This window comes from Trachemys scripta, chromosome 17, assembly GCF_013100865.1.
Source record: "Trachemys scripta elegans isolate TJP31775 chromosome 17, CAS_Tse_1.0, whole genome shotgun sequence".
Taxonomy (NCBI): Eukaryota; Metazoa; Chordata; order Testudines; family Emydidae; genus Trachemys; species Trachemys scripta.
In genome coordinates, this window is record NC_048314.1 from 4,412,415 (window position 1) to 4,439,694 (window position 27,280).

General features: G+C 49.6%; 1 protein-coding gene across 2 annotated transcripts in view; it reads right to left on the reverse strand.

The window, feature by feature from the left end:
- The window catches only part of EXD3 (exonuclease 3'-5' domain containing 3), a 601,904-nt gene that overhangs the window by 19,815 nt on the left and 554,809 nt on the right, over nucleotides 1-27,280 (reverse strand). For both annotated transcript variants that reach the window (XM_034793607.1, XM_034793606.1), the window contains one exon: nucleotides 144-237. In XM_034793607.1, the coding sequence (XP_034649498.1) occupies nucleotides 144-237 (94 nt within the window). The remainder of the gene's footprint in view (nucleotides 1-143; nucleotides 238-27,280) is intronic.

Consider the following 27,280-nt stretch of genomic DNA (forward strand, 5'->3'; position numbering starts at 1 on the left):
AGTTGGTCCTTGGGCTATTGTAAATCCTGCCGACTGAGTGCAAAGGTGCTCCCAGTGCAGGAGTACAGTCCACTCACCGGCTCAGGCAGGAACGCAACCCCCTGGCCAGGCTGCATTAACCTGTTAGGTGCCCACTCAGTTACCTGCATTATCTTCTTCTGTTAAGAGTCCACTGAGCTGCATCAGTTGCCTCATTTGGTCTTTGGAGATCTTCAAGTATTTGTCACAATTACACAACTGGCAAAAGGAAGAGAGAGGAAGATTAGAAAGAGGGTGGTAGCTGAGTCCTCTGCCGCTCTGAAGCACCTTCTGTCCAAGGATCTCACAGCATTTTGCAAACCAATGAATTCAGCCTCACAATGGCCCTCTGAGGTTGGTCAGCATCATCAGCATGTTACATCTGGGAAAACTGAGGCATGGGGTCACAGAGTGAGGCTGTGACAGCACTAGGGTAGGACACAGATCTCTGGAGTCCCAGACTTTGACCCTCCTTCTTGTAGTGGAGGGCAATAGGGAAACCCACAAGAGAGTTACGAGATCAGGGGGGGGGAAAGCAACACCCCACCGCAATTCATTGCTGCTCACACTGGCTATGCAGCCGGGATGGCACTCCCAGCCTGCTGCCCGGGTCACAGGGCTGCCACACACTCCTCCAATGACACTGCATCCCCAGACCAGCGTCAGCCACAGAGATGAGCTATGCCCTGCGTCAGGCCTGCAGCAACATGCTGCCTGTGCCCACTTTGGGTTCTGCCATGGCCTCGCAGCCAGCTGGCTAGATGGAATGTGAATTCTTGACCCTTCTGACAGTGCAGCCCCAGCCCAGGGATTTCAAGGGATCTGTGCAGGCTTCCCCAGATGCCAGCCAGCTCCAAGAGAAGAGTGGGTTGTCTATGTGGGTCTGGAGGGAGGTAGCTGGGGGAGGCACTCTGCCCCAGCTAGTCACTTACAGCTTCAGATCCACTCCTTGGCAAACCCAGTTTATAGCTTGAACTCTGGGTCAAAGTCTCAAGAGAAAAAATAGCTGCCCAGCTTTCTTGTGGAACGCTCCCATAAAGAATAATGGACTGAGATGCCCGTTAAAAGCCCATGATAGGGCTTATTCATTAAGAGCCCATAATTTAACATGGCAAATCCAGCAGTGCTCTCTAGGAATCCCCATCCTGCCCCCCAAATAAATGAATGCCTTCAGCCTTTCATGGCTAGCCAACTCCAGCCCAGCTCAGCACTGGGGGGACAGACACCTGGGGTACAGCTTGCTCAGCTGGGACCTGGATGCTGCCATAAAGCACCAAAAGCTGAGACTGTCTGGAAATGCCAGCAGGGCCCCAAGAGCCTGACTTACAGCTTTGCCACTCACTCTTTGGCGCTCCCTATTTGCATCAATAGGCACCGAACTGAAAAGCTTGCTGAGGTCATGAGCTTTCTTAATGGGGCACCGTTTCCTTGCAAATCACTCCTCTGGGACAGATTTTACTTACCACGAGTAACACACATGGGCCTACATTCTCCAAAATGACTAGTGATTTAGGGGTCCCAATCTGAGACATCTTAAAGGGGCCTGGTTTTCAGAAAGCGCTGAGCACTGTGAAAATCTGACCCCTTCATAGTGTGCTGGGGTTGGGCCTCAAGAACTGAACACCACCGTGTCACTCTGCACTCTGCCAAGACTCCTAGCACTGACACTGGAGGAAAAATATTTCTCTCTTTTCCAGTCGGATGCGACTGCAGGTAAAACTCCTGGCACAAGTGAAGTCAATGCTCAATCTCCCACTGACCTCAATGGGACCTGGATTTCGCCCTGTCACATCAGTTTCACTGTTCTCCCTTGTACCGGCATTCCACACAGCAAAAGGGGAGAAAGAAACCATTTAAAACTCAGGACGATGTGACTAATGCCACAAAAATGTACAGGGGGACTCGGGTGTAATTCCCAAAGTGACCTGTAACTCACTAACAATCCCCAAAGGATTAGGCTTCAGGTTGACCAGTCCCTTGAAAGAGCTGCAGCCAAGGCAAGTGATTAGAATGACGCATGCATTTTAAATGCAGCGAGTTACCTGGTTGGGGTCTGATCCAAAGTCTACTGTAGGAAGTGAGAGTCTCACTCACTTCAAAGGGCTTCGGATCAGATCTTGAGCACTTTTGATATGTTTGTGGAGCATTAACTGGACGGGGCAGAGAGGTCACAGCCGGGGGCTATGGCTCCCCTTCCCCACAAGTGGGAGAATCAGAGAGGAAAGTGGGACAACTATTGGTTAGAAAAAAATATACAACCACACGCAGGGAGGGATGGGGCAGAGCCCCAGTCAGGCACTCCAAGAAATGAGGCAATAAACCCCAGCCTGCAAATGACTCAGACTGTAAAAGGCCTCTGCCTTCTGCTCTCTGGAGCTGCACCTCAAGCAAAGCCTGAGACAGTGGGTAAAACGGAAAGCCCCAGAGACGGCCATGCAATCGGGGACGAGAACTCTTCAGAGAACTCACTTTCCACGCACTGTGGCAAATGCTTTGAGTTCTCTGATCAGCCACTTCCTTCCAGCCCTGCACGGCGGTTTTGCAGAGTACAAGGTGCCCTGAATGCAGTAACATCAATTTCCCCCCTCCCCTCCTCAGTGCATGGGTCTTGCCACATGGCTGGATCAGATTAGACTGGTTTGGAATTCAGCAGTGACCAAAACCTTTGTAAAGGAAGGAGAATGCCCCCAGGGTTGCTGACCCGTTGAACTGTGCTGTACAGGGAGGGCTGGAAGGAAGCCTCCCCTCAGACCTCGCTTATGCCCTTCAGAAGAAAAACTGATTAGGTTATAATTTTAGGGCCAGATTCTGGAATTCTCCCTGGGTGGGGGAGAGAGGAAGCAGGGAGCTCCCTTGCACACCTGGTCCGTGGCAAAGCTCCCACTGACTAACCCTAAGTGAGTGCATTGGGGAGTCAGATGCCCCAAAGGGGGTGTGGCTGAGTAAGAATGGCCCCAGGGCCACACCCCTTTCTGCACCAGCTTGTGGCTCAAAAAGGAGTGTGGGAACCACACCTCTGTGCCCTGGAGGCCTGGTGCAGGGAGCCTCCCACCCACTGATGGTGTTGAGGGCTCCCCAAACCTCTCCCTACCGTGGCAGTGACTCTAGAGACCATGATAGTGGCCTTGGTTTGCAAAGCTACCCAGGGTATTATCCACTGAACCCAGAGCTGTGGGAAGGGAACAGTGCAGCCCCAGACTGGCTTCACTGGCTCCTGGTGGATAGACCAGAGAACAGCCTGACAGGCAAACACTCTGCATACTTGAGGCCTTGTGTGGACTCCAATGCACACAACCTGCCAATGCCCTGCAGCTTCCTCTCTTGTCAGCAGGCTCAGACAATGCCGTCAGCCAGTGGTCACAGGGTCTGAGAGAGCAGCACATGGACGATGCAGGCATAACCTGGGGAGCTGAGGTGATGCGGCAGGAAGAGGAGCTCACTTTGAGGAGCTTGCATGGGTATTAACCTCTTCAGCCATCGGAGTTCTCTGCCCTCCAGCCAGCCAGGTAGTGGACAGCCTTGGTCTCAGCACTGATCTGCGACTCTCAGATTACAACAGTGTTATGAAATGCTGGCTTCCCATTCTGCCTGATCCCCTCTTCTCAGGCAGGGCCTGACCACTCTTCAATCCCTCCAAGCCAGCCTACAACAGATCACTCTGCCTGGCATGAAGGCAAAGGCCACAGAGGAATGACAGCTTACAGAGCCCAGCGAATCCCGTCTCCTACGCAACAAGGGCAGAGGAGGGCACATCACCAGTGCTTAACCCACTGCTCTAGCTCCTCATTCAACACTTGGTCACAATCTAGGACCTGGTCCTGATCTTTAAGGCCTTCAATGGACTCAGGCCTAGCTACAACTGGAGATGTGAGGGGCCAGGGAAAAACAGAAACTTGGGGGGCAGGGGGACATTTTTCCCCTGTTTTTTTCTGAGGCCTGATATGGAAGAACTGGAAATTTTGGGACAAATATAAAAGAAACTGTTATATAAAATATTTTTCTCTCAGAATGAACAGTGGAAGAACTTTTAGAGTAATGTTTAAAACAATGTTACTGCTGCCTTTCTAATGCTCTCTAATACTGGTAAGTATCGAAAATGAAGATACTTTAGGAACGTACAGTATTAGAAGTAAAGAAAGTTTAGTTTTGATAAGCAAGTAACTAGTACAGATATTTCAATTTTCCCCAGAATTTTGGGGGGGTTCTGAAAACCCCCAGAAACACACATTTTTTTTCCATGCCTTCAAAATTTTCTGAAACTTTACATCCCTAGTAATAGCACCTCAGAGAATGCTGCTTCATCTGTGACCCAACTGCTCTCCAGGGGGCTCTGCAGACGATAGGATTTGTGGGGCAGGACATTCTCAGGGAAAGGCCCTCAGCTGTGGACCATCACACCAATGGAAATCAGATTGGACTCAAACCTGTCTCCACTTACACTCAGTGTAAGACCTCCCTTTTCACACAGCCTGATCCCAACAGCTAGGGCTGGCTTGGCAATGAGGATGGAGAAAGGAGAGAGAATAAGTGAAAGAAGGAAATCTAAGTAATGGCACCTGATTCCGAGAGCGTAGGGGAGAAAAGAGACCTCTGCAGGCTAGTGTCACTAAGTATTCAGAGCCTACATACAGTACGTCATTAGCGAGAGAGTGAGATAGAAACATGGTGATGATAGACAGACAGACAGACTCAATGGCCTCCTCCCCTCCCAAGTACAGTTCTAAATCAACAATGCCAGGGTCACTTTTTGATGCCACATGATTTGCAAGCTGTCAGCACACATGGAAAGAGGGACCCTGCAATTTGATTCCTCATTTCTTGTTATATGCTCTGTATTAGAACATGAGACTTCCCAATTGTTCCAGTTCTCAGATGCTGCAGAACAAGCAGCTTTCGTTCCTTTCCCAAGCATTCATTTCCCTGAAAACCTGCACAGGCTCGTTGCTTTTGGGGTTGGGTTGGTTTTGTTTTTTTTTTGACATTTTCATGGAATGGATCTGGTGCAGTGGATGGTGCCCAAGTGACTCCCCACAGCGGTAGGAACACAAACGGTCAGACGTGACCCAGAGCTCCTGCCACAGTCTGGGAAACACACAGCCCAGGGAGGGAGTTGCAGCTGGTTGGAAAAGGGCAAAAGAGCTTTGCAAAACATTTAAGGAAACATTTTCAAATTCACCTAAATGATGTAGGATCCTGAGCCCCGTTTTCCAATGTGACCTAAACCCCACAGATTTTCAGTGGCACTTAGGCTCCAAATGCCCATAGTACTTTTGAAAATGGTGCTTTGGCTCCTAGGTCACTTAGACCCAGATCCTCAAAGGTATTTATGCTCCTAATGTCTATGGATTTCACTGGGCCAATCTGGACCATAGGCACTTTATTTCTATGTCTTTTCTGTCTTGACATTTCAAGAAATGTTGGCCAACTCAGGCACCAGCAAATGCATGGGGAGCGTGAGAGCTGAGCGTGCTCATGATAATCAACAGGAGCAAAATCTAGGTCCAGCTCTGGGCCACATGAGAAATGCCTGCAAGTCTCCCATTCCAAGGAACCATGTCTGTCCACTGAAAACGAACATTCCTCCTTCACTCTCTTTTTTAAAAAAGACTCAACCAACGAAAAAGTGACACCGAATGCGCTCTTCCGAAACACCAGGAACTCAGGGGGGAACCTGGTTGGGAGAACCAGAATTCTCAGAGAAGCCAGGTCTGCACTGTGAAGAATCACAAGGGAGGAGTCACTTCTGATTTCCCGAGGAACAAAACATAAGGCAGAGTTAAATTATAACTTCAGGAGGTTATCGGATCTGATCTTCTCAGGGTTTAACTGTCTTGAGTAAACACAGACCTTAAATCTCATGATTGTCTCACTTTTCATTTGCGTGCCACTCCTGCATTTTAACTGCATCTCTTCAAGGTGTAACCATGCTAGGGCTTAGACAGAAACTCAGAAATGCTTCTGCACAACTTGCAGGTGAGGTTGAGATGGGACCAATTTACTGAAATGCCCTGAAAAATGTTTGAGAAAAACAGGTGCATTTTTTGACCACAGGGAAGAGACTGTTTCTCTTTTAAATAAATAAATAAATAATAATGGAGATATCCCATCTCCTAGAACTGGAAGGGACCTTGAAAGGTCATCAAGTCCAGCCCCCTGCCTTCACTAGCAGGACCAAGTACTGATTTTGCCCCAGATTCCCAAGTGGCCCCCTCAAGGATTGAACTCACAACCCTGGGTTTAGCAGGCCAATGCTCAAACCACTGAGCTATCCCTCCCCCCGTTCAATGTTTTCATTGAACATGAGCTCTGTTTGCACGGCAGCTGGGAATCGACGTGGACTCCCATCAGTATTTCCCATCTCTGAGGCCAGCTGAAATGCTGATTTCCAAGTTCTTGATAACAGAAGCTCTGGGCTGACTGAAGGTCAGTTAGGGTTTACTGTCTGAAGCTCAGCTCCTGCACTGTGCAGGATCAGGGCTTATGATAATCTCCAGAGTCTCCAAGAGCAGAGACCTACTGCAGCTTCTTTCCTGAGAAGGTTAGGAAACCAGTTCACTCCCCTCTACCCTCCTTATTGCTCTGACACTCCTGGGTATGACACTGGGTTCCGTTTACACATAATGGAGACCTGTTCTCCCACTCATGGGTTTGAGGCGGGTCCTCTCCTAATTCTCATGAATTTTATTGTGAGTTAGGCCCATCACTGGCTCCTCCCTGCCGTGGGTGAGCAGACCCCAGGTTCTACAGCCTTCTCACGTATGCACACTCCACTTGCACGGAAGACTGCTAGGCAAGGCCTCTTTTGGGCGACGCTGCCCCCTACAGGCTAGGAAATTTTCTGCTGGGCAAGATTTGCATTTGATGCTGAACAGAGCTACAAAGGCTGCTGCTCTGCAAGGCACCTGTGACCTACCTAAGGTCCTTGTATGTCTCACAAGCCGCCTTGGGACATCTGGCATGGAAGGTGCCTTATAAATTGTATTGGATTGCAACACAGCAGACAAAGGTGAATTGGCCGCATTTATTGCATTCCCTTCCTTGTCACACAAGCAGCTCAGGAAGCTTGTGCCAAAGTCTGCATGAGGCAGCCTCCCTCACTATACAGCTCCCAGCTCCATCCAGAAGGAAAAAGCACCTTGTTTGATTTGTTCAGAAGGGATTACAAGGTGACTGAGCCTGATGTGTGCCTGGGAGAGCAAACAGTCAGGCTGTTGGGTGTGTTTTCCATCGATCAGTATCATTCTTCCAGAACATGGAGTGTCGCAAGTGCACACAGCACTGTATAAACACAGATAAGGAAACGTTCCCTGCCCCGAAGAGCTGACAGTTTAAATAAGACAAGCAAACCTAAGCCATTCCACAGGTGAAGAACTCAGGGGAGGGTGGTGTAGGTCTAGAAAAAAGGAGATGAGGTGCTCAGAAAGGAGGAGAGAAAAAGGTTCTTGGGAGATGAATGAGAGAGAGTCTTGCAGGAGTATGGGGCAGTGTGATGGTAGCCATGGACCTGAGGGTGGAAAGAGGAGACAAAGGAGGAGGAAGGGGACAGGACTGGGAAGAGGCCAGATCTCCTGGCTCCCAGCCCAGTGCATTGTCTACTTGTTCATCCCAGCACTTGCTGGTCCCTATTGTTAATAGTCTCAATAAGAGGCCAAGGGCTGGATGGGCCATGGAGGCATAACCTCCTTCTGGCCTCAAGAAGTGGTCAGACCTGAAACACACTGGTGGGAGGAGGAGGCTGATGTTCCTGTTGTGGGGATATGCACAGACCGGCCATCTCCAGAATACAAAATCACATTAGCAATGATTTCGACTGTTCAAAATGAAATCTCTCCTCGCTGTTTGGCAGAGTGCTCCAGTGGACGGGGCACAGGACTAGGACTCCTGGGTTCTATCCCCAGCATGGCCACAGATCAACTGGGTGACCTGGTGGCCTATAGGGGGAATAAGGTTTATCTCCTAGTCCTAGACCCTCTCTTGCTATAAGGCTACCCTCCCTCTTGCGACACCCCCACCGCCTGAGCCTTTAATGCCATGACCAACAAAGCCATCACCAGGCTCCAGCTCCCAAAGGAGTGGGGCGGGCACAGCAGACAGATAACCACTTAGTGGCAAAGGCAATTAGTCATCATAAAAATTTCAATGAAAATGGTTTTAATATCCCCCCTAAACATGGTGGAACCCATCGAACGGCGCGGGCAACCCCCCGTCAGGAACGCTACCAGAGCTCACCAGCCATCTCCCGTAAAGGGGCGAGACAAGCCTGCTGGGGTGGGAGGGGCAGACAGCTGCACTGGCAGTGTTCTCCCAGAGCCTGAGCTCTGCTAATGGGGAGTTTTAAAGGGGTACTGGTGGGGAAGGAATGAGCCTCTCAATGGGAAAAGGACTGACTTCCCCCTCCTTGCATACGTCTGTTTTCCCTGGACCTGTTGTGCTAGGTTAGAAAAAAAAAAACAGGGCACAGAAAAGGTGGTGCAGATATAATTAAAGCCAAAATTCATGGGAACATTCTTTAGCCCTTAATGATGATGACAGAGCTAACACGAGACCTGCAGTTCCGATGGGAAAATATTCAGAGGGGTTGAGACAGCTAAGGTGGAATACAACTGCCTGGTCACATGACTCCCCTCAGCCAATGGGACTGGGAAGGGGTTGCATTTGAACAGGGGCAGGCGAGCAGTTCATCAGGTAGCAAAGGGAGAGACAATGTCTCCTTTGGAGCAGCAGCAAGAGGGCATCAATCAGAGCTGCCTGAGCGTGACAGTGACGGGCTGGAGCTCAGCCTGGAGAGCTGCTTGGCTTCCCGGCGCACGACACCTGCTAGAGCTTGCAGCTGCTTCAGGAGGGTGTCAGCACTGCCTCTGCAACAGCCGCACACAGCGATGAGCTGACCTGCTGACTCCAAACCCCTGGCACATGCCCAGCGAATGGGCAGGAGCAGAGCAGCCAATGGCTCACCTCTTCCTCCATGCAAAACATCTCAGGTGAAGTGAATGTCACATAAACACAAGCTCCTATAGAGCGGGGAGAGCATCATCTCCCCAGGCGCCCCAGCCCTGTCCTGGGTAGCGTCAGAGCTAGGGCTAGGGAGCACAGTCTCTGGGGGGCTCTCTACTCAGATGGCTGCCAGCTACTGTTAACTGGATGTTGTTCCATGGACCGAGGGCAGACGGCGGGGGATACCCTGTGGCGACTGCCAGCTGGGGCTGGCTTCACTTTGCTGACCTGGAGGTGAAAAACTCTGCCCCAAACCCCGCAGGTCTCCAAAAACACAGGGCTCCGGGTCTGGGACACGTGGATAGGGCAGAGAAGTGCCTAGAGAGAGAGGGCTGGCACCAAGCATGGGCAGAGAAATGCAGGTCGCCGCAGAGCCTTTATTCCAGGTGAGCACACAGCAGAGGAGGAGCCCTCCCTTTCTCACGCTAGGGCAGCCCTTGCCAGCTCATGCTTAGTCACCGGCAAATCCCAGGCTAGCTTCGTTCTGCCCCCTGTGAAATGGATCTTGGCTGCGCCCCTGCTGAGGCAATCCCAGACCTCGGGAGCCGTGGCAGGTGTGTGTTCCCACGGCAGCCCTGCTTCCAGCTGCCAATTGCTAGGCACAAAGGCTGGGCAGAGTGCACGGCGCTAGTCCCATCGGGCACAGGAATCAGGCATCTCATGCATGGCCTGTCTGCCTGACAAGGGCTAGGTCAGAAGCCAGGAAAGCCAAGTTTCCTAGCTTGGAAGGTGATTTTGGGGGAATGAATAATTTCCCAGCTCATTAGAAAGAGGAAAAATAGGGGTGACTGACAGCCTTCCCTTCTGCCCCACCACAGCCTTTCAGCCTCCTCCTGTAGAAACTCCCCTTTTTTCAACCAAACCTGCTTCTCCTGACCGGCTTGCTCTATGATGTCAAAACTCAGTGTTTACGACACTGAGGTGCTGGTGAATGTGATGTCACCAACGCTGGATTGTGACACCACGGAGTGAGTCCTGCAGGAGGAACGGCTGTTTCTACCCAGCCATCTTACAGACTCAGTGAGGATCTGGCCGTGTCATGTGGTTAGTGTCTTTGCCTAGGCTGGCTGGAACATGTCAGAGATCCTTTAAGACCTCTGACCATGGCCACTGTTGTGAGCTCCCTGAAATCTATTAGGACAGGCATCAAGTTGCAAGCATGCCCAGTGCAAACTAGACATCTCCAGAAGTCTGAGCAGACTCAGACAGAGCTGAATGCTGGGACTGCCCTGTTTAGTGCATACTGAATATGACACAGTTCAAAGGAATTAATGAGCCAAACTGAGCCAGGGGAAACACCCCTGATGGTCAGATTTTCTCTGTAACTATTGGACAGGGAAGAGAATGCAGGTGAGAACGGCTTTGGAACGGCAGGACCAATTGGGGAGCTGGTTTGGGACTGGCTCTTCTGGAGAACGATACCCACCTGGCGGGGAATTGCCCCACAGGTTATTTCAGACAGGGAAGGTGGTGCAAACCACAGCTGACATTCTTCCCTTCCCAGAGCTAAATGTCTGAGCAAGTGACAGTTGAAACCTCAAAGAGCACCAAGCTTTGGAGGCTCTGAGCTGGAACCCTGACAGTTTCATTGAGCTCTCCAGCTTCTCTCAGACTCACAAGGGAACAGCTCTTCTATCTGGGCTTCCATCCCAGCTCCAACCCAGGAAGCTGAGAAGCTTAATAAAAAACTTACAAGATACAACTTTAACCGCCAAACTTTCTGGAATTCTGCAAAGCTCCCAGGGGTCAGGGTGAGCTTGGCTGAAGTTCTGGGGGTGGGTTGGTTCATATTTAGGTCAAGGTTCTGGTGGTTCATATTTGAACAAAATCATTTTTGCTCAGCCCTTTATCTGCCCACCCTTGGTAGTCCTAGGAGGCCCATCAACTGGTATTCAGACAGTTACCTCCTGTTAATATATCCAGAACAATATTAGCCTTTTTTGTAACTGCATCACATTGTTGACTCTCATTGAACACGTGATTCACTATAATAACCCCCCAGATGTTTTTCAGCAGTATTGCCACCTACCAAGTTATTCAGCTGTAATAATGTCCAAAAGAAAATCCACCTCTCTTTGGCCCCATAACTGCAGAGGTTGTTTCATTATTTTTGTAGTTAAATGGAACAATGTGAACCTTATGCTGCCTTTTTAAGCCATTATATGGAATGTGAGTTTTTTTTTTTTTAAATATGGAGATATACCTATCTCATAGAAGTAGAAGGGACCTTCACAGCAGGACCCAAGTACTGTCCCTGACAAATTTTTGCCCCAGATCCCTAAATGGCCCTCTTAAGGATTGAACTCATAACCCTGTGTTTAGCAGGCTAATGCTCCAACCATTGAGCTGTCCCTCCCTTGCTGAATGTGAGAACCTGGTTTGGCTGGACCTACACTGGTGAAGTGTCACCTCCTTGCCCCCCTGGGACTTTCTGGCTTGGAAAACCCTCGGTAAGTCAAAAGAAATTGTAAATGTCAAATAAGTTTCCAAGTGCAATGAGTTAACTCCTAGTAGCACCTGATGTCAGCGCAACACAACAGGCATCTTTTACTTTGCATATCTCTTTTCCTACTCACCTCCCAATCTCTTCCATTACTTTCCTTCCCCATCATCACTATATGGCTGAGACAGATGTCATCTGGTGGAGTGACCTGGAGAAAGGGCCACTCCCTGATGAATGCAGATTGCAGGTCTCATTTCAGCTGTTACAATCAATGGGCCTGCCGTTAAACACAGGGCCCTGGGCATCCAAAGCTTAATTCAATTGTGCATCCAGATTAGAAAATTCACCAGAATGGAAATGAAATGGACCTGAAAAGCTTGGCTAAGCTTCCTCATTCTAATGGCTCACCAGAGCAAACTGTCGTCCACTACCAGAGGCAATACAGGGAGAAGAACAAGGGTCCCTCTTGAGAGTTTGGTACTTCTGCTCCTGCCCAAAAGCAGGAAGTGCAGAGACATGGGGAAAAATTAAGTCAAAAAAGGGGTAACGAGATTTTACACATTTCAAATAAAGGTTTGCGTTTTGGTTTGGTCTCAGTTTGGGTTGAAGGTTTGTGCCTGGTTTTATTTGATCTGTATTGGTTTGCCCAGCCCCTGTGTGTGTGCGAGTGTATTTGTTTATTAGTGTTGGTGTATGAAAGTGTGTGTGTGTGTACCATTGTATATATTTATATTTTCCATTACTCTTTTCCCAAGTTTTCAGCTCCTCCTTGTGACATACACAGTTCAGACAATCCCATCTCGTTCTCAGAAGCTCACTGGGCCTGATTCTTGCTGCCATCGTGCACCTTGTGGTGTCATTTACACCGGTGTTAATGACATTTGCAAGTGCAGAGGAGGGAGAGTCAGCCTGTGGACAGCCACTCCTTCCCTTGGAGAGAATGGCCACCACTCAGACACGGCTTCAGAGAACAACACATTTCTGAGCATCCTGAGGGGTTTCTCTTTTCCCTTTGCACTAGGCAACTTTTATCTTGAGCTACTGACATCCTGGTAGTCAGGAATTCTATGGCTGATGTCAACTTGTGGCACTCAGGCAAGATTTAATATCATCCCAGTGTAGGCAGTGGTGGGGCAGTGAAGAGATGGCACGCTCTTTGCTCTTGTTTTCTCTTGTTGCTTTTAAAATGATCTTACATCTTTCCATCCCCTATCCTCTGAAGGATCCTAACGTGCTCTACACCTACAGTCTACATCTGACTGATCAGAGATCACACGCAAGGCTCTGCTAGCTCACCACAGAAAAGCAGCAAAGATTTGACAGCACACAACAGCTCAAGTGAACCATTGAGGACAAACACTGATGAGCATTGTATCCTCGTTTGTTTATGTGACAGGGTGGCCTGTGAGAGCAAGGGCCAGGATTCAGTGACCCAGGAGGTCCCTTAGTCCTAAATTAAATCTGCAGGGGGAATTTAGGGAGGCAGAATGTGACGTCCCAAGCTGGAATTTGGCCAGGACTAACATCCCTATTTGTTCAAGGAACGATGGTATTGTTATGACCGTAAGAGGCAGGTCCCTGCCTGTCACTGGGGAAATGGGAGAGGCAAGGGAAATGGGGGTTGTGTTGGGGCAGTGGTACACTATTTACTGATTCATCAGCATCACTTCCCCCATTGGCAACCAGGCGTTCCTTAGAGGTCTCTCATGCAAGTACTGAGCTAGCCCAACCCGCTCAGCTGGTAAATTTTGTGGGATCACAGCCCATGACAATCCAGCGTTCCCACTGCTTTCTCTGCTCCCTCTTCACTATTAGTCATAGGTTTCTGGAAAGTTTCTCATGCATAAGAAAGTGCTTCAACTTATATCAGCCAAATACTCCTATTGTGAGTGACCCACTCCAGCTACCGTGAAATACAGAGTTGAAACATGATGTTTCTATTCCCCTTGGAGGTAAAAGGTGTGGGAAATCAAACATATAAGGAATGTCTTTAATTAGTCTCATTTGCATAGTAGTGGGAGAGGCTCACTGATTGCTAAAAGGGCCTCATTTGTTTGGGAGCACGAAACAAGAACCACAGTGCATTCAAATGGAGCAGATTAGCAGAGGTTCCGTGATGACAAGATTGGGAGATACAGCTGGAGGGAGGTCATCCATGGGTCAGAGAAAAACTGGCCAGAATTGAAGGCAAGACATGTTGGGTGACTTTTTAAGGTACCATCTCCAGTTGCATTTTATTTTCAGAACTCTGAAGAATTGCCCCTTTGAAGGCATCTCCTCCTGTTTTATACTGGCATTTTTTTTACGGCTGCCCATATCAAGAGGTTAATATCAAGAGGCCTGATCCTGTGAGGTGCTGAGCATATTCTGGGACCTACAACTCCCCGAGGTGCACAGACACCCTGGGGACGGACATGTGTAAGAACCTCGATGGACCAGAACAGAAATGACACCAATGGGAGTTCAGAGCTTTGGGCACCCCCCAAAAAGTGCTCAGCACCTTGCAAGATCAGGGTCTCTAGTGATTGCTGCCCAAGTCAGCTGTACCCTGAGAATCCAGTAGCCAAGGCAGCTGTTTCACTCATTTACAAAGTTGTTGGTACCTACCAATAAGATATCAGCTCCGGCACACACTGGTTATTCTAGGTCTATCTGAGTATGCTACAGGAGAACTCAGAGCAGCTCCTTGGATCCCCCAGTCAGTTAGCACAGGCCACGCCATTGTCATTTGTCAGCTTTATTTTGGGAGGTTTAGAAATACATGAAGGAACTTTGCTTTCAATGACCATAGTGATGTTCCAGTGCTCAGAGGGTGTGGGAAATACAGTGGACCTGGGGAATGGTACTGAGTTCTTTGAGGAAGGCAAAGCTCTTTGCATGCTCTGGATACGTGACACCCACAATATTGTCCCTAGCTTGTCACGTTCAGACACTTGCTGAGCATGCACACAGCCTGGGATACATGCTGTCATGGGGTAGCCCTGCCTGGCACACCCTCCTGCCGTGGGCTGCAGCATGACAGGCACACCTGCTTCACTTCCCCCTCTCAGGCTTTCTTGTCTCATTACTACCTCTCCTTGCGGCTGGTTTATTACAACAGCATAGTCCAAATAGTCCATAACGAAAGTCCCAAACCTGCAGTCCATTCCTCACCCCAGTGCAGACAGTCACTAAAACTCCAGACATCTCATCACTTAATGTGCCTTGGCCGCACCTGGACTCGCTTTCAGTCCTCCCCTACCCTGGTACCAGTACAGCCACCCCAGCCCTTTCAACTGAAGTGCAACCTCACTCTTCCCAGTGTGAGCCCCAAAGCCTCTCTGCTGGGAGCATCCCTTGCCCTCTCGCTGTCTCCCTGGGTCCAGCTCTCTGACTCCTGGAGATGGCAGTGGGCAAGCTCCCCTGCGTGCAGCCCTCTTTAGCCCTTGGCACCAGCTCTCCAGCTTACAGCCAGCAGGCAAGGCCCTCTGCTGCTGCTTCTGCCTTAGCACTCTCTGGCTTGGGGATGTCAGCCAGCAAACCCCTCTTGCTGCCTGCCTGCCTTCAGCCTTCCTCCAGGAACCACCTTCTGCTTCCTTCCAGGACTCCTCTAGTTCCCTGCTCTCTGGCAGCTTTCACATGTCCTTCCTGGCTGAACCAGTCTCCTCTGATGCACTGGAACCTCCCCCTGGCCTCTATTTCACCAAGTCTCTCCTCTACCAGATCCTTTCATAGCCCCAAGGTGCTGCCACGCCCTCTTAACTGGCTAGCTGGGAGCACTGCTCTGTCACAGGAGAGCTGGACCTACTGTCCTTCATTTACTGGGGCCAGCCACACTGTGACACACACCCAATTCCTCAGTGTGCACCATGTACACACAACAGCATGCACACGCCACACATACCCATTCCCAGCATGCACCTGCCGCACGCATCCCTGTGTGCAGCACATTCATGGGTTCACAGCGCATGGCACCCATCCCCAGACCCACAGAACACCCCAACCAAGCACATCCCCAGGGTGCACTGCCGACACTCATCTACAGCCTGTGAAGCATGACACACTCGCGGCATGCACTGGACACCCTGATCCACAACATCCCCAGCATGTGCACCCCCCGCCCCCAACAATGCTACACTGCAATCCATGGATGATCCACCATCCCACTGAGCTCAGAAGAGAACGTATCGCTGATCCTGGCACACAGGGCTTTGTCTGACATGCCTGGCACATCCAGCAATGAAGCATTTAACCTTCCAGAACCAGAACCATGGCAATGGCATGCAGTACATTTCCATTTCTATGTATATATACGCTGTCCTGCAAACCATGCGCACAGCCGTGCAGCACACTGACCACTGGGCCCCCCCCATTCTACTGCCTTCATATTGCATTGCCTTAGGGATATACAGCGGAACTTCCTGGGCTTGAGTCTCACTAACATGAAGGGTTTCATGTCAATGAGACTCTGTCCCTATCTTGCACTAAAACCACATGCAGAATTTAATTTCCAGGGGAAAACACAGATCTCAAACTGCATGTCTTTATTTTTCTGCTATTCTCCTTCTGCACACCAATAAGCAGCCAAACCAATAAGCAGCCAAACTTGCATCCGTCTTGACATCTTGCCAGCTAAAGTTTGGTCCAAATCAGAACATATGCAGAACAGCTGTGGTCTAAACCCTTTTAGAAAGCTGGGTCTGCAGAAGCCCTAACAAAACCTTAACCACAACAGCAGCCCAGCAAACGCTGCAGTGAGAGTACTGTTTGTACAGCACCTAGCACAGTGGGGTTCTGGTCCATGATAGCTAGGGCTTCTATGGGGCTCTGGGAACACAAATAATAAAGGAAGAAAGAGTGTTGCCTAGCATCACCCAAGCTTTAGTTTAGAGAGTACCATGCCCCATTTAGCTGTGCATGGTTCATCATTGTGAGGCAACCAGGAGGGTGGGTGAGGGGCTGGTCTCAGCCAGACTGTAGGAACATCTCGCTCTGTACATCAGCACATTTCCATTCTCATTCCTGCTGCATCTGGTTGCACCCTGCCCATGCACATAACATGCCTTGCACCAGCTCAGCACATCGCATTCATGCCTGGCTGAGAGCAACTTCGTGATGCCATACAACTCCCAGAACAGGATGGACCTTACCTGGGTGTGTGAATATGCAATGTGACACCATCAAAGGCTGGAAATGTGAAACACACAAGTCTGTTCCTGACCATTCACGTGACTGACAGCAGCAGGACCACCTTCAAAAAGTGAGCTGGTTTACTTGCCACTACAGCCTGGCAGAAGAAGGGTTAACATTCCTGGGCTCTGTCTCAGTAATGTATCTAATTACTATTACTCTTAATCATGCTGTTTTATCTAGCTAGCTATACCTCTATGTCTGAATACCAGGGATCTGTTCTATTTGGACTGAAGATGTCCAGGCCTGGTGAATTTGGATTTGTTTGGTTTCTTCTTTTTAATACGTTTTAGCTAAAATTGACCCAGATGCTTTAGAGTTATTCATGTGTGACAAAAATCAGGGTTCTGCCCCTCAGCTCCAACTGGAAACGTTCTGTTCAGAAAACTAAAACAAAACCTAAGCTCTAGTGAAAACCATTGAAGTTGGCTTGTTCTGCAGATCTCACTGAGACCAAAAGTTCAAGAATGCCGCGTACTGGGGGCACCATGACGGAAATTCTGACCACAAAAATTACGCGTCCTGGGAAGCTGCAAAACTCTGGGTGTCTTACTTCTTAAAAAAAAGAAACCCTAGTTTTATTAATACTAACAGTAATAATTAATATAAATACTATTATATATTTATTTATATAACAATACTACTGCAAAGTTCAGGTCATGAAATCAAGCTTTGAAATATCAGATAATTCTAAAAATGAAGATTGAATGATCACCCTTAACTCTGCCCTCTAAAGTATGCATGGACATCGAATGATGGCCTCTCCTTTCACACTGTATCTTATTAATCAAATAATGCAAAACATGATACAAACAAAACTGGAATTTCCATACAGCATGCACATTTCAGATTACCACATAACACAGACTCTGTGTCTAATAGTCGGCACAAGCCTTCAGAGCAGGAGCAGTGGAATTTCCCTAAAAGTGGGTGGGCCACCAGAGCCTGAATCATGGCCCCGCCCCAGCATTGTCCCTTCCCCCCAAGGCTCTGCCCTCATGTTGCCCCATCTCCCCAAGCTCCTGCCCTCACACCACCCCTTCCCCCAAAGCCCCGCCCTCACACTGCCCCTTCCCCCAAAGCCCTGCCCTCACACCTCCCCTTCCCCCAAAGCCCCGCCCTCAAACNCCTTCCCCCAAAGCCCCGCCCTCACACCGCCCCTTCCCCCAAAGCCCTGCCCTCAAACTGCCCCTTCCCCTAAAGCCCCGCCCCCACACCGCCTCATCTTCCTGAGACCCTGCCCTCACACCGCCTCATCTCCCCGAGGCCCTGCCTTCACACCGTCCCTTCCCCCAAAGCCCTGCCCTCACACCTTCCCTTCCCCCAAAGCCCCGCCCTCACACCGCCCCATCTCCCCGAGGCCCCGCCCCCACACCGCCCCATCTCCCAGAGGCCCTGCCTTCACACCGTCCCTTCCCCCAAGGCCCCGCCCCCACGCCGCCTCTTCCTCCCAAGCCCTGTTTGCCCCCCACCCAGTGCTGTGGATATGACTGAGGCAGACCAGAAGGGCCCAGCTCCCTTTCAACCTGACTCATTACAGCCGCGTCCCCACTGGTGCAGTGACCTGTCTGGAAGGGGCAGCAGTGTGTTGGGGGGCACAAGCAGGCACTAGGGAGTGGGAGGGGAGGGATCATATTTCAGCTGTTGTTTTAAGCTGGGAACACAAACACCTGTATGGCGCAATATGGAGTCCCAAGGGGACACTCTGCCCCGCACATCTGAGTTGGATCCCAGCTGATCTCTGCCTGCTGCTGTGTGTTTGCTCCAAGCTCACCTTTCCACATCAGCCAGCATGCCGATGGCAGCTGCTGCCAAGGAGCTTGCTTCCTAGGCATCGCTAAGTCGGGCGTGTCCCCCTCCTGTTGTCATTTTTGGTGTGACATTAGGAGCTGAGTCCCAGATCAGACTGGGTGGGTTTCACACCCACTTTACACTGGTGTGAATGACTGTGCAAGGTGCAGGGCAATGGGTAATCAGGCAGCAAACAAGGAGCAAATTGAAGATCCTTCCAGACAAGGAAGAAGAGCCTACAACAATACACAAGCCAGGCTTTGGATTAGGCAGGGCACATCAGTGCTGGACTTCTAACAGCCAGAACCTGCTATTTCTGTCCCTCTGTACCCTCAGCCAGAAGTATCTACGGCTTGGCTCTGGCATGCCCCCAACAATGCTCAGACCCCTTCCCTACAACACAGGGATGGCCCAAAGCACGAGCCACGGTATTCCAACAGTGCAGTCTATGGCCACCCTCATCTTCGACAGGAGCCAGAGAGAGCAAGACATGCTGGGACTTACAGTCTCCATAGGCTGTAGCCAAGATGAGGACAGCTGCTAGGCAAATGAAGTGCAGCCCACTGGATCCTAGCAAGCGGTTAAGATGGCTCCTGGCTATGCAAAGTTTAGGCAGCCCCCTGCGTCCTGAACACAGTAACATAAAGCCTAAAGCAGCGGTTCTCAAACTTTTGTATTGGTGATCCCTTTCACACAGCAAGCCTCTGAGTGCAACCCCCTTATGAATTAAAAACTCTCTTTTTTTATATTATAAATGCTGGAGTTTGGGGTGGAGGCTGACAGCTCGCGACCCCCCATGTAATAACCTTGTGACCTCCTGAGGAGTCACGACCCCAGTTTGAGAACCCCTGGCCTAAAGACTCAAACTCCAGAAGCTTACTCAGCTCTTCCGGGCAGGAACTGTCTTTTTGTTCTGCGTTTGTGCCAGACCTGTCCTGGGGCTCCTATAAGTACTGCTCCTACCACTAATAAAGAGAAGGCAAACAAGGAACCCAACATTTATTATTGTTATGACTCTCTCAATTTTAAAGCCAATCTCTTGATCTTTAAGGCTTGCAGTTTAGTGGCCCTGTAACCATTCGTGTTCAGGTCTTGTGGGATGGATGGCATCAGGGCAGAGCATGGCACCTCACCCGCCCCAAGTGCTAGGATCCTTAGGTGTGTGTCAGATGCTGCTTTTTCTAGAGAGACTTAAACAGAAGCTGCAGTAGAAAATGGGAATTACAAAAAAAAAAAAAAAAAAGCGTGAGAAAGGAAATGTGAGCCAGGCCTGAAGCGATGTAACCAATCCAGCAGAAACAATAGCTCGGGAAGAAAAACCAGTTCCTACACACAAGGTGGAATAGGCAGGCAGAGGGAGGGGGAAGGGCACGGAAAGGCAAACCCAGTGCACTTTCAAGCACTGCAAAACAACAAGGCGATTATTAGCCTGAGAGCTGCTAAGGGCAACGCTCCCCCCTTCCCTGGGGGCCCATGTGAAATCAAGATGGATAGCATGGCAAATGTGCCTTCCCAGACGGCAGGGCTGCGGGGCGCCCCCAGCCACTTCCCAAACTGGCTAAGCAGCTGGGGTGCCAGGATTTCTGCTGTCTGAGGGCAGATCTCCACAGTAGAAACACTCTGTGCAGTGAGGTTTAGAGCCTGGGTCAACAGTGGTAGATGTTCAGGCTCAGGAGCTACGCTGCTGTTTGTAGCCCTGCAGCACGCTCAAGTCAATTGACCGAGGCTCTCAGACTTGGTGCTGAGGGTTTTCTTTCACTGTGGAGACGTCCCCTAAGCCACTTGTCATGGGAGCCTGACCAGAAACAGCTGCTACTTGCGGGCAAGACACTGACATCCCAAAAGTCCCTGCCTGCCCGTCACTATGATGGGAGGTCTGGCGGAGTGACACAATAGCTGCCTTCTAGGTCCCACCACGGGGCCAGATTGTCAAAAGGGCTCCCATTGAGGAACCTAACTAAGGGATCCGAGTTTCAAAGGGCTCTTGGGGAGAGTGTGTGCACATGTACGCAGGTGTGCATGCACGTGCCCGTGTGAGCGTGTGTACATGCACGTATGTGCGCTTGTGTGTGTGTGTGTATGTGCCAGTGTGTGCACAAGTGTGTGCATGCATGTGTACATGTGTATGTATGTGTGCATGGGCGTGCATGTTTAAGTGCGCTTGGGGGTGCACATGTATAAGTATGCATGGGTGTGCATGCGTGTGTGTGTGTGTGTGTACATGTCGGGCATTGAACCCTGGGGAAAAGGTAGCCCTGATTTAGGAGCCTAAATGGGAGCTGGCCTCCTTTAAGCATCTGGCCCCATCTCGGGATGTATTTCTATCAAAGCAGATTGTCTGCTACTAACTCCTAATGCACAGGTTTTGGGTCCACCAGGAACCTTGCTTTGGGAGATACAAGGATGGTCCTTTGGGGAGATGGAAAGGGACACGCTGAACATCACTGAATTCTGGTGGATGGGGATTGGACTGGACAGAGGGTAGGAATGTCTTCTCATCAGCATGTTTCAGAAATCATCATCAATAAATGACACAGGTAATCTGTCCACCTGTCTCTCCATGGCACATAAGCTAATAGGGTCTTGCTGGGACACAAGCCAGCAGAGTATAAACTGTTAGCCAGGTCAGTTAATGGGGTTATCTACTTGGTCTGTTTTTTCTTCAAGGGCCAATAAGGATACAAACTATTGCTGTCTATGGACCTATACTCAGGACAGCCAGTCAATCATCTCCACAGATTGGTTCCAAGTTGCTAATGTTCTCAGAAACCTCCTTGAGGAGCGCTCATAGCATGTGGCGAGTGCAGTGTGAAGGCCTAGCAAGCTAGGCTGTAACAAATGCCTCACAGTGGCAAACTAACTACTCCTGCCCAAGGGGGCCTCGATATTTATCCAGTAGTGCTGTCCAAACTTTGCCCAGCCCGGGAGCACACTGGCAACTTTCCAGAGCCTGATGGCTGCAACGGAGCCAACTGCAGGGGCCTGCATCTGACACAATGAGTGATGGGTCTCCAAGGAAGGAGGAGGAATCTATCACAGGACTAAAGCCCAGATTCCCTCTCTGTTGTGAGATCAACCACCAACCTGAGAAGATTGACAAGACTATTGGCCACCAGAACTGCTGGAGGGGAACGCTGATGGTGGGGCTAATGGAATGTCTGGCTCTAGTAATGCCATCTATATTCCTAGAGGACTGATTGTGTCCTGAAATGCCTCAACCTCCTCTTCAGGTCCAGGCTACTGGTTATTACACCAGGATTCCTACTGCTCCTTGTCAATAAATGGGAGCAGTGTGAAGTGCCTTCCTCCCTGGCACTGTCTCATCAGCACTCGCCAGGTACTGCTGTTTGGCCATGTCTGTGCTAGGAACACTTCCCCACCGATACCATCCCCAGTTCAGCTCTGAGGTCCACAATGCAAGGGGATAGCTGGCTGCCAGAGGTAACAGATGCGCTCTACATGCCCGAGAAAGTCACATCGATGGATCCCCTAGTTCCCAAAGTCCTGTCTGGCTGACTCGGCCTGGGATGCTCTTCACTAGGCAGTGTGCACCACAGCTTGCTCCCTCAGGTTTATACAGTCTTGAGGAGGAGCAAGGAGCAAGCATCTGCCCTTCCACCACGCAGTTTCTGCAGCAGCTCAGCACTGGCCTGGACCTCACACTGAGATTCCGAGTCAGCTGTTATCATCACTAGCCCTGCTTTTATACACAGGGAAAGTGCAGCACAGAGAAGAGAGGGGAATCGAACAAGAGTCACTGGGCGAGCTCAGAACGAACCCCTGCGTGTCGATTCGCAGTCCCCTGGGCTAACCACTAGACACATGGCTTCTGCCTTTCAGTCCGGAGTGAAGTCAAATGCCATTGACTCACACACTAGATGGTATCTCAGTAACCAGAAGGGGCAGAGACTTTTGTTTTTAGAAGAGAAGCTTAGACTGTAGAAAACAACACAATATGCAAAAAATCTGCAGGGACTTTTCTTACCCTGTTGATTTCAATTGCCCCGGCCATTAGTACACAGCCTGCATGAATGTTTCTTCCTTGGTTCGAATGCAGAGCCCATGGCCATGGGATCTGAGCATCATTCCAGGATCCTCTCAGTTAGGTACGAACAATTCATGGGTAGTCAAACCAATGTGGGGACAATGAAATGACATCATGTTTCCACAGACTGTCCTGAGTTTGTCCTTCAGGTCAGTGAGCCGATATAAACAGTATGGGAAGGCACAGTCCTAGCCCTTCCTTCTGGCTATTACAGGCCAAGCAAGAGTTCAGCACTACACAAAAATCCTTCTGCCTCACAAACTGGGACAGTATGCAGGGCTGTAGCCTGTTGGCCCCAGGATATTAGACAGACAAGATGGATGAGGCAATATCTTTTATTGCACCAACTTCTGTTACCTCACCCACCTTGTCTCTCTAAACGAGGGCAGAAACAGTCAGCTAACCCTGCAGCGGCCAGCTCCAAAACCTAGCCAGGAGGCAGAGCTCTCTGCATACTGCAGGATTTGCTTCTTGTTCCACGTGCACTTCTCCAGTTTTTGCTGAAGCTCAGAAGAGAGTGAGGATGTAGCTCTGTTCCCAGCAGATTTTTCTGCTTTGACACGCTGTGAGCCCTCAGAACACTGCAGCTGGATTGCTGCTTCCCATCATGCTGAGTTGGCTTTCCAGGAGGCAGAGCTCTCTCGCTCCCAGAGACCAACAAAGGGGGCCCTGGATTCTCAAAATACCTGTCTGAATGCAACAGAAGACGGCTGTCCAGGGTGTGTGTGTGTGGGGGGGGCGTTTTTAAATAATTGGAATCTGCATCTTGATAGCCCAGGGTGACCAGATGTCCTGATTTTATAGGGGCAGTCCTGATTTTTGGGTCTTTTTCTTATATAGGCTCCTATTACCACCCACCCGTCCTGATTTTTCACATTTGCTGTCTGGTCACCCTATGATAGCCTGAGGATCTCATGGTTACTCCTGTAACCTGTCAATCTTAGCACTTATTGATAACTCACAGTTGGCTTGGAATCTTGGCCACACAGTGATCCCCTGGGAGAATAACATGAAGGGCAAAGGGGTCCAGGAGAGCTGGCTGTATTTTAAAGAATCCTTATTGAGGTTGCAGGAACAAACCATCCCGATGTGTAGAAAGAATAGTAAATATGGCAGGCGACCAGCTTGGCTAAACAGTGAAATCCTTGCTGATCTTAAATGCAAAAAAGAGGCTTATAAGAAGTGGAAGATTGGACAAATGACCAGGGAGGAGTATAAAAATATTGCTCAGGCATGCAGGAGTGAAATCAGGAAGGCCAAATCACACTTGGAGTTGCAGTTAGCAAGAGATGTTAAGAGTAACAAGAAGGGTTTCTTCAGGTATGTTAGCAACAAGAAGAAAATCAAGGAAAGTGTGGGCCCCTTACTGAATGAGGGAGGCAACCTAGTGACAGAGGATGTGGAAAAAGCTAATGTACTCAATGATTTTTTTGCCTCTGTCTTCACGCACAAGGTCAGCTCCCAGATTGCTGCACTGGGCAGTACAGCATGGGGAGAAGGTGACCAACCCTCTGTGGAGAAAGAAGTGGTTCAGGACTATTTAGAAAAACTGGACGTGCACAAGTCCATGGGGCCGGATGCGCTGCATCCGAGGGTGCTAAAAGAGTTGGCGGGTGAGATTGCAGAGCCATTAGCCATTATTTTTGAAAACTCATGGCGATCGGGGGAGGTCCCAGATGACTGGAAAAAGGCTAATGTAGTGCCCATCTTTAAAAAAGGGAAGAAGGAGGATCCGGGGGACTACAGACCAGTCAGCCTCACCTCAGTCCCTGGAAAAATCATGGAGCAGGTCCTCAAGGAATCAATTATGAAACATTTAGAGGAGAGGAAAGTGATCAGGAACAGTCAGCATGGATTCACGAAGGGGAAGTCGTGCCTGACTAACCTAATTGCCTTCTATGATGAGATAACTGGCTCTGTGGATGAGGGGAAAGCAGTGGATGTGTTATTTCTTGACTTTAGCAAAGCTTTTGATACGGTCTCCCACAGTATTCTTGCCACCAAGTTAAAGAAGTATGGGCTGGATGAATGGACTGTAAGGTGGATAGAAAGCTGGCTAGATCGTCGGGCTCAACGGGTAGTGATCAATGGCTCCATGTCTAGTTGGCAGCCGGTTTCAAGTGGAGTGCCCCAAGGGTCGGTCCTGGGGCCGGTTTTGTTTAATATCTTTATTAATGATCTGGAGGATGGTGTGGACTGCACTCTCAGCAAGTTTGCAGATGACACTAAACTAGGAGGCGTGGTAGATACACTAGAGGGTAGGGATCGAATACAGAGGGACCTAGACAAATTAGAGGATTGGGCAGAAAAAAACCTGATGAGGTTCAACAAGGACAAGTGCAGAGTCCTGCACTTAGGACAGAAGAATCCCATGCACTGCTACAGACTAGGGACCGAATGGCTAGGTAGCAGTTCTGCTGAAAAGGACCTAGGGGTCACAGTGGACGAGAAGCTGGATATGAGTCAACAGTGTGCTCTTGTTGCCAAGAAGGCTAACGGCATTTTGGGCTGTATAAGTAGGGGCATTGCCAGCAGATCGAGGAACGTGATTGTTCCCCTTTATTCGACATTGGTGAGGCCTCATCTGGAATACTGTGTCCAGTTTTGGGCCCCACACTACAAGAAGGATGTGGAAAAATTGGAAAGAGTCCAGCGGAGGGCAACAAAAATGATTAGGGGTCTGGAGCACATGACTTATGAGGAGAGGCTGAGAGAACTGGGATTGTTTAGTCTCCAGAAGAGAAGAATGAGGGGGGATTTGATTGCAGCCTTCAACTACCTGAAGGGGGGTTCCAAAGAGGATGGAGCTCGGCTGTTCTCAGTGGTGGCAGATGACAGAACAAGAAGCAATGGTCTCAAGTTGCAGTGGGGGAGGTCCAGGTTGGATATCAGGAAAAACTATTTCACTAGGAGGGTGGTGAAACACTGGAATGCGTTACCTAGGGAGGTGGTGGAGTCTCCTTCCTTGGAGGTTTTTAAGGCCCGGCTTGACAAAGCCCTGGCTGGGATGATTTAGCTGGGAATTGGTCCTGCTTTGAGCAGGGGGTTGGACTAGATGACCTCTTGAGGTCCCTTCCAACTCTGATATTCTATGATTCTATGATCGGCTGCTGTGTGATGGCAGTTTGTCCGAGACACATGCAGATACGTGACCTGGGTACCTGACATCCAAATTCAGCCTTTCAGTTAATAAAGGAATAAAGATCCGAGGGCGGGGATCCCAAATTTGCAACACTGTGGGCTCCACTGGCAGCTTTCCAGTAGCCTGAGGGTGGCATATATGTTGCACACTCACATACATGTGGTCTACCCCAGAAATAAACCCAAATGGCCATTCCATGTGATAGGGGTAGCTGTGCCTGTATAGGGCGGAGTACGGGATCCACGTCACCCTGCTCTGCAGGGCGCTCCTTCTCCAGATGGCACTTTGGACTCGTAGCTCCACAACAAGTATGATACCTAGGCTCTCTAAAGACAGAGGCGGAGTGAAGGGGTTGCAGATGCATTCCGGGCTTGCAGGTTGCACTCTCGGCAGCCCAGCAAAAGTAGACTAAAAGGCCAACAAGAAAACACTGGGCTCTGGGAACAATTCACAGAGAAGCCTCACAACAGAGTTTTCCTCTGTGTCAATGGCATGGGGAGTCCAAGCTCATACATCCTCAACAATAAAGCATCTCCAACTGGAGCATTGTGCTCAGTGAGCTGGAACTGGACCCACTTCCCTCTCCCAAAACCATGTTGTTGTCTCTGCAGCACTACTGCAGCGAGGAAAGCCAGCAGATCCAGCTCTGATTCAGATAAGGAGCCAACGGTGAGAAGATGCCATTGAATGCAATCACATTTCAGAGTAGAACAGTTGCTGTCTACTCTAATACTGAGTGCTTCCCATTTACTGACCCTTGTATCGCATTTTGGAATCTCCATTTTGAAAGCCTCATTTACTTACAGTGATCAAATGCTCCCAGTTTCCGTAAGATAGTGTTGGCTAAAGAGTGCCATTCAGGCCAAATAGCCAACCTCAGCTTGAATGCAAAGGTGTGCATTAAGACCCACAGAGACTACAGCTCCAAGCATGCAATTCTCCTCCTTAATCAAAGTGACTAGAACTTTTGGATCAGAGGAGTATACTTCATGATGGGATTTCCCTGTAAGGTATGTTTTGAGTGACACACTTGCAAAAGGGCTGCTTTTATTGTATACCTGACCTCAGCCCCTTGTGCTACAGAGCTTTGTGTGATATTGTGATCATCTCCACATTGGTTGCAAGCTAATCTTTTCTCTGCCATTTGTTTCCCCATATGTTCTATCTTTGTGCCTTGGGATGCATTTTCAATTAGATGCATTTCAGTGCTTTCACTGCTTGCTGATGCTTTCACTTAAGCAGATTTCCCAAGCTCTCCAAATATCCACTCCTCTTTTCAAAGCCAGGTCCTATTTCTCATAATAACCCTTGTTATCAGTTATGCCACAACAAAATTAGTTATCCCATCAGCCCTTCTGTGAACTGTTCAAACTCACACAACTTCGCTTTATTCCATAGGTTGTAACATACTGGCCAATCTTCTCACCTAGCACCTGGTTTCTGGTGAAGAAAACGTGCCTTTTCCACGTGCCGTCCTTGTATGGGTCACAGGACCTTCACTTCTGCCTGGCAGTCTGCTGTCCTTCCTGCCCTTGTGGACATGCTATCGCTCTCTAGGGCCTCTGGACCTACTATACGCAGCACTGTGGAGAATTTCACCCTCCCAGAGTTGCCAACACACACTATTTTATCAGAAGCTGGGAATGGGCGGATGGATCACTTGACGATTCCCTGTTCT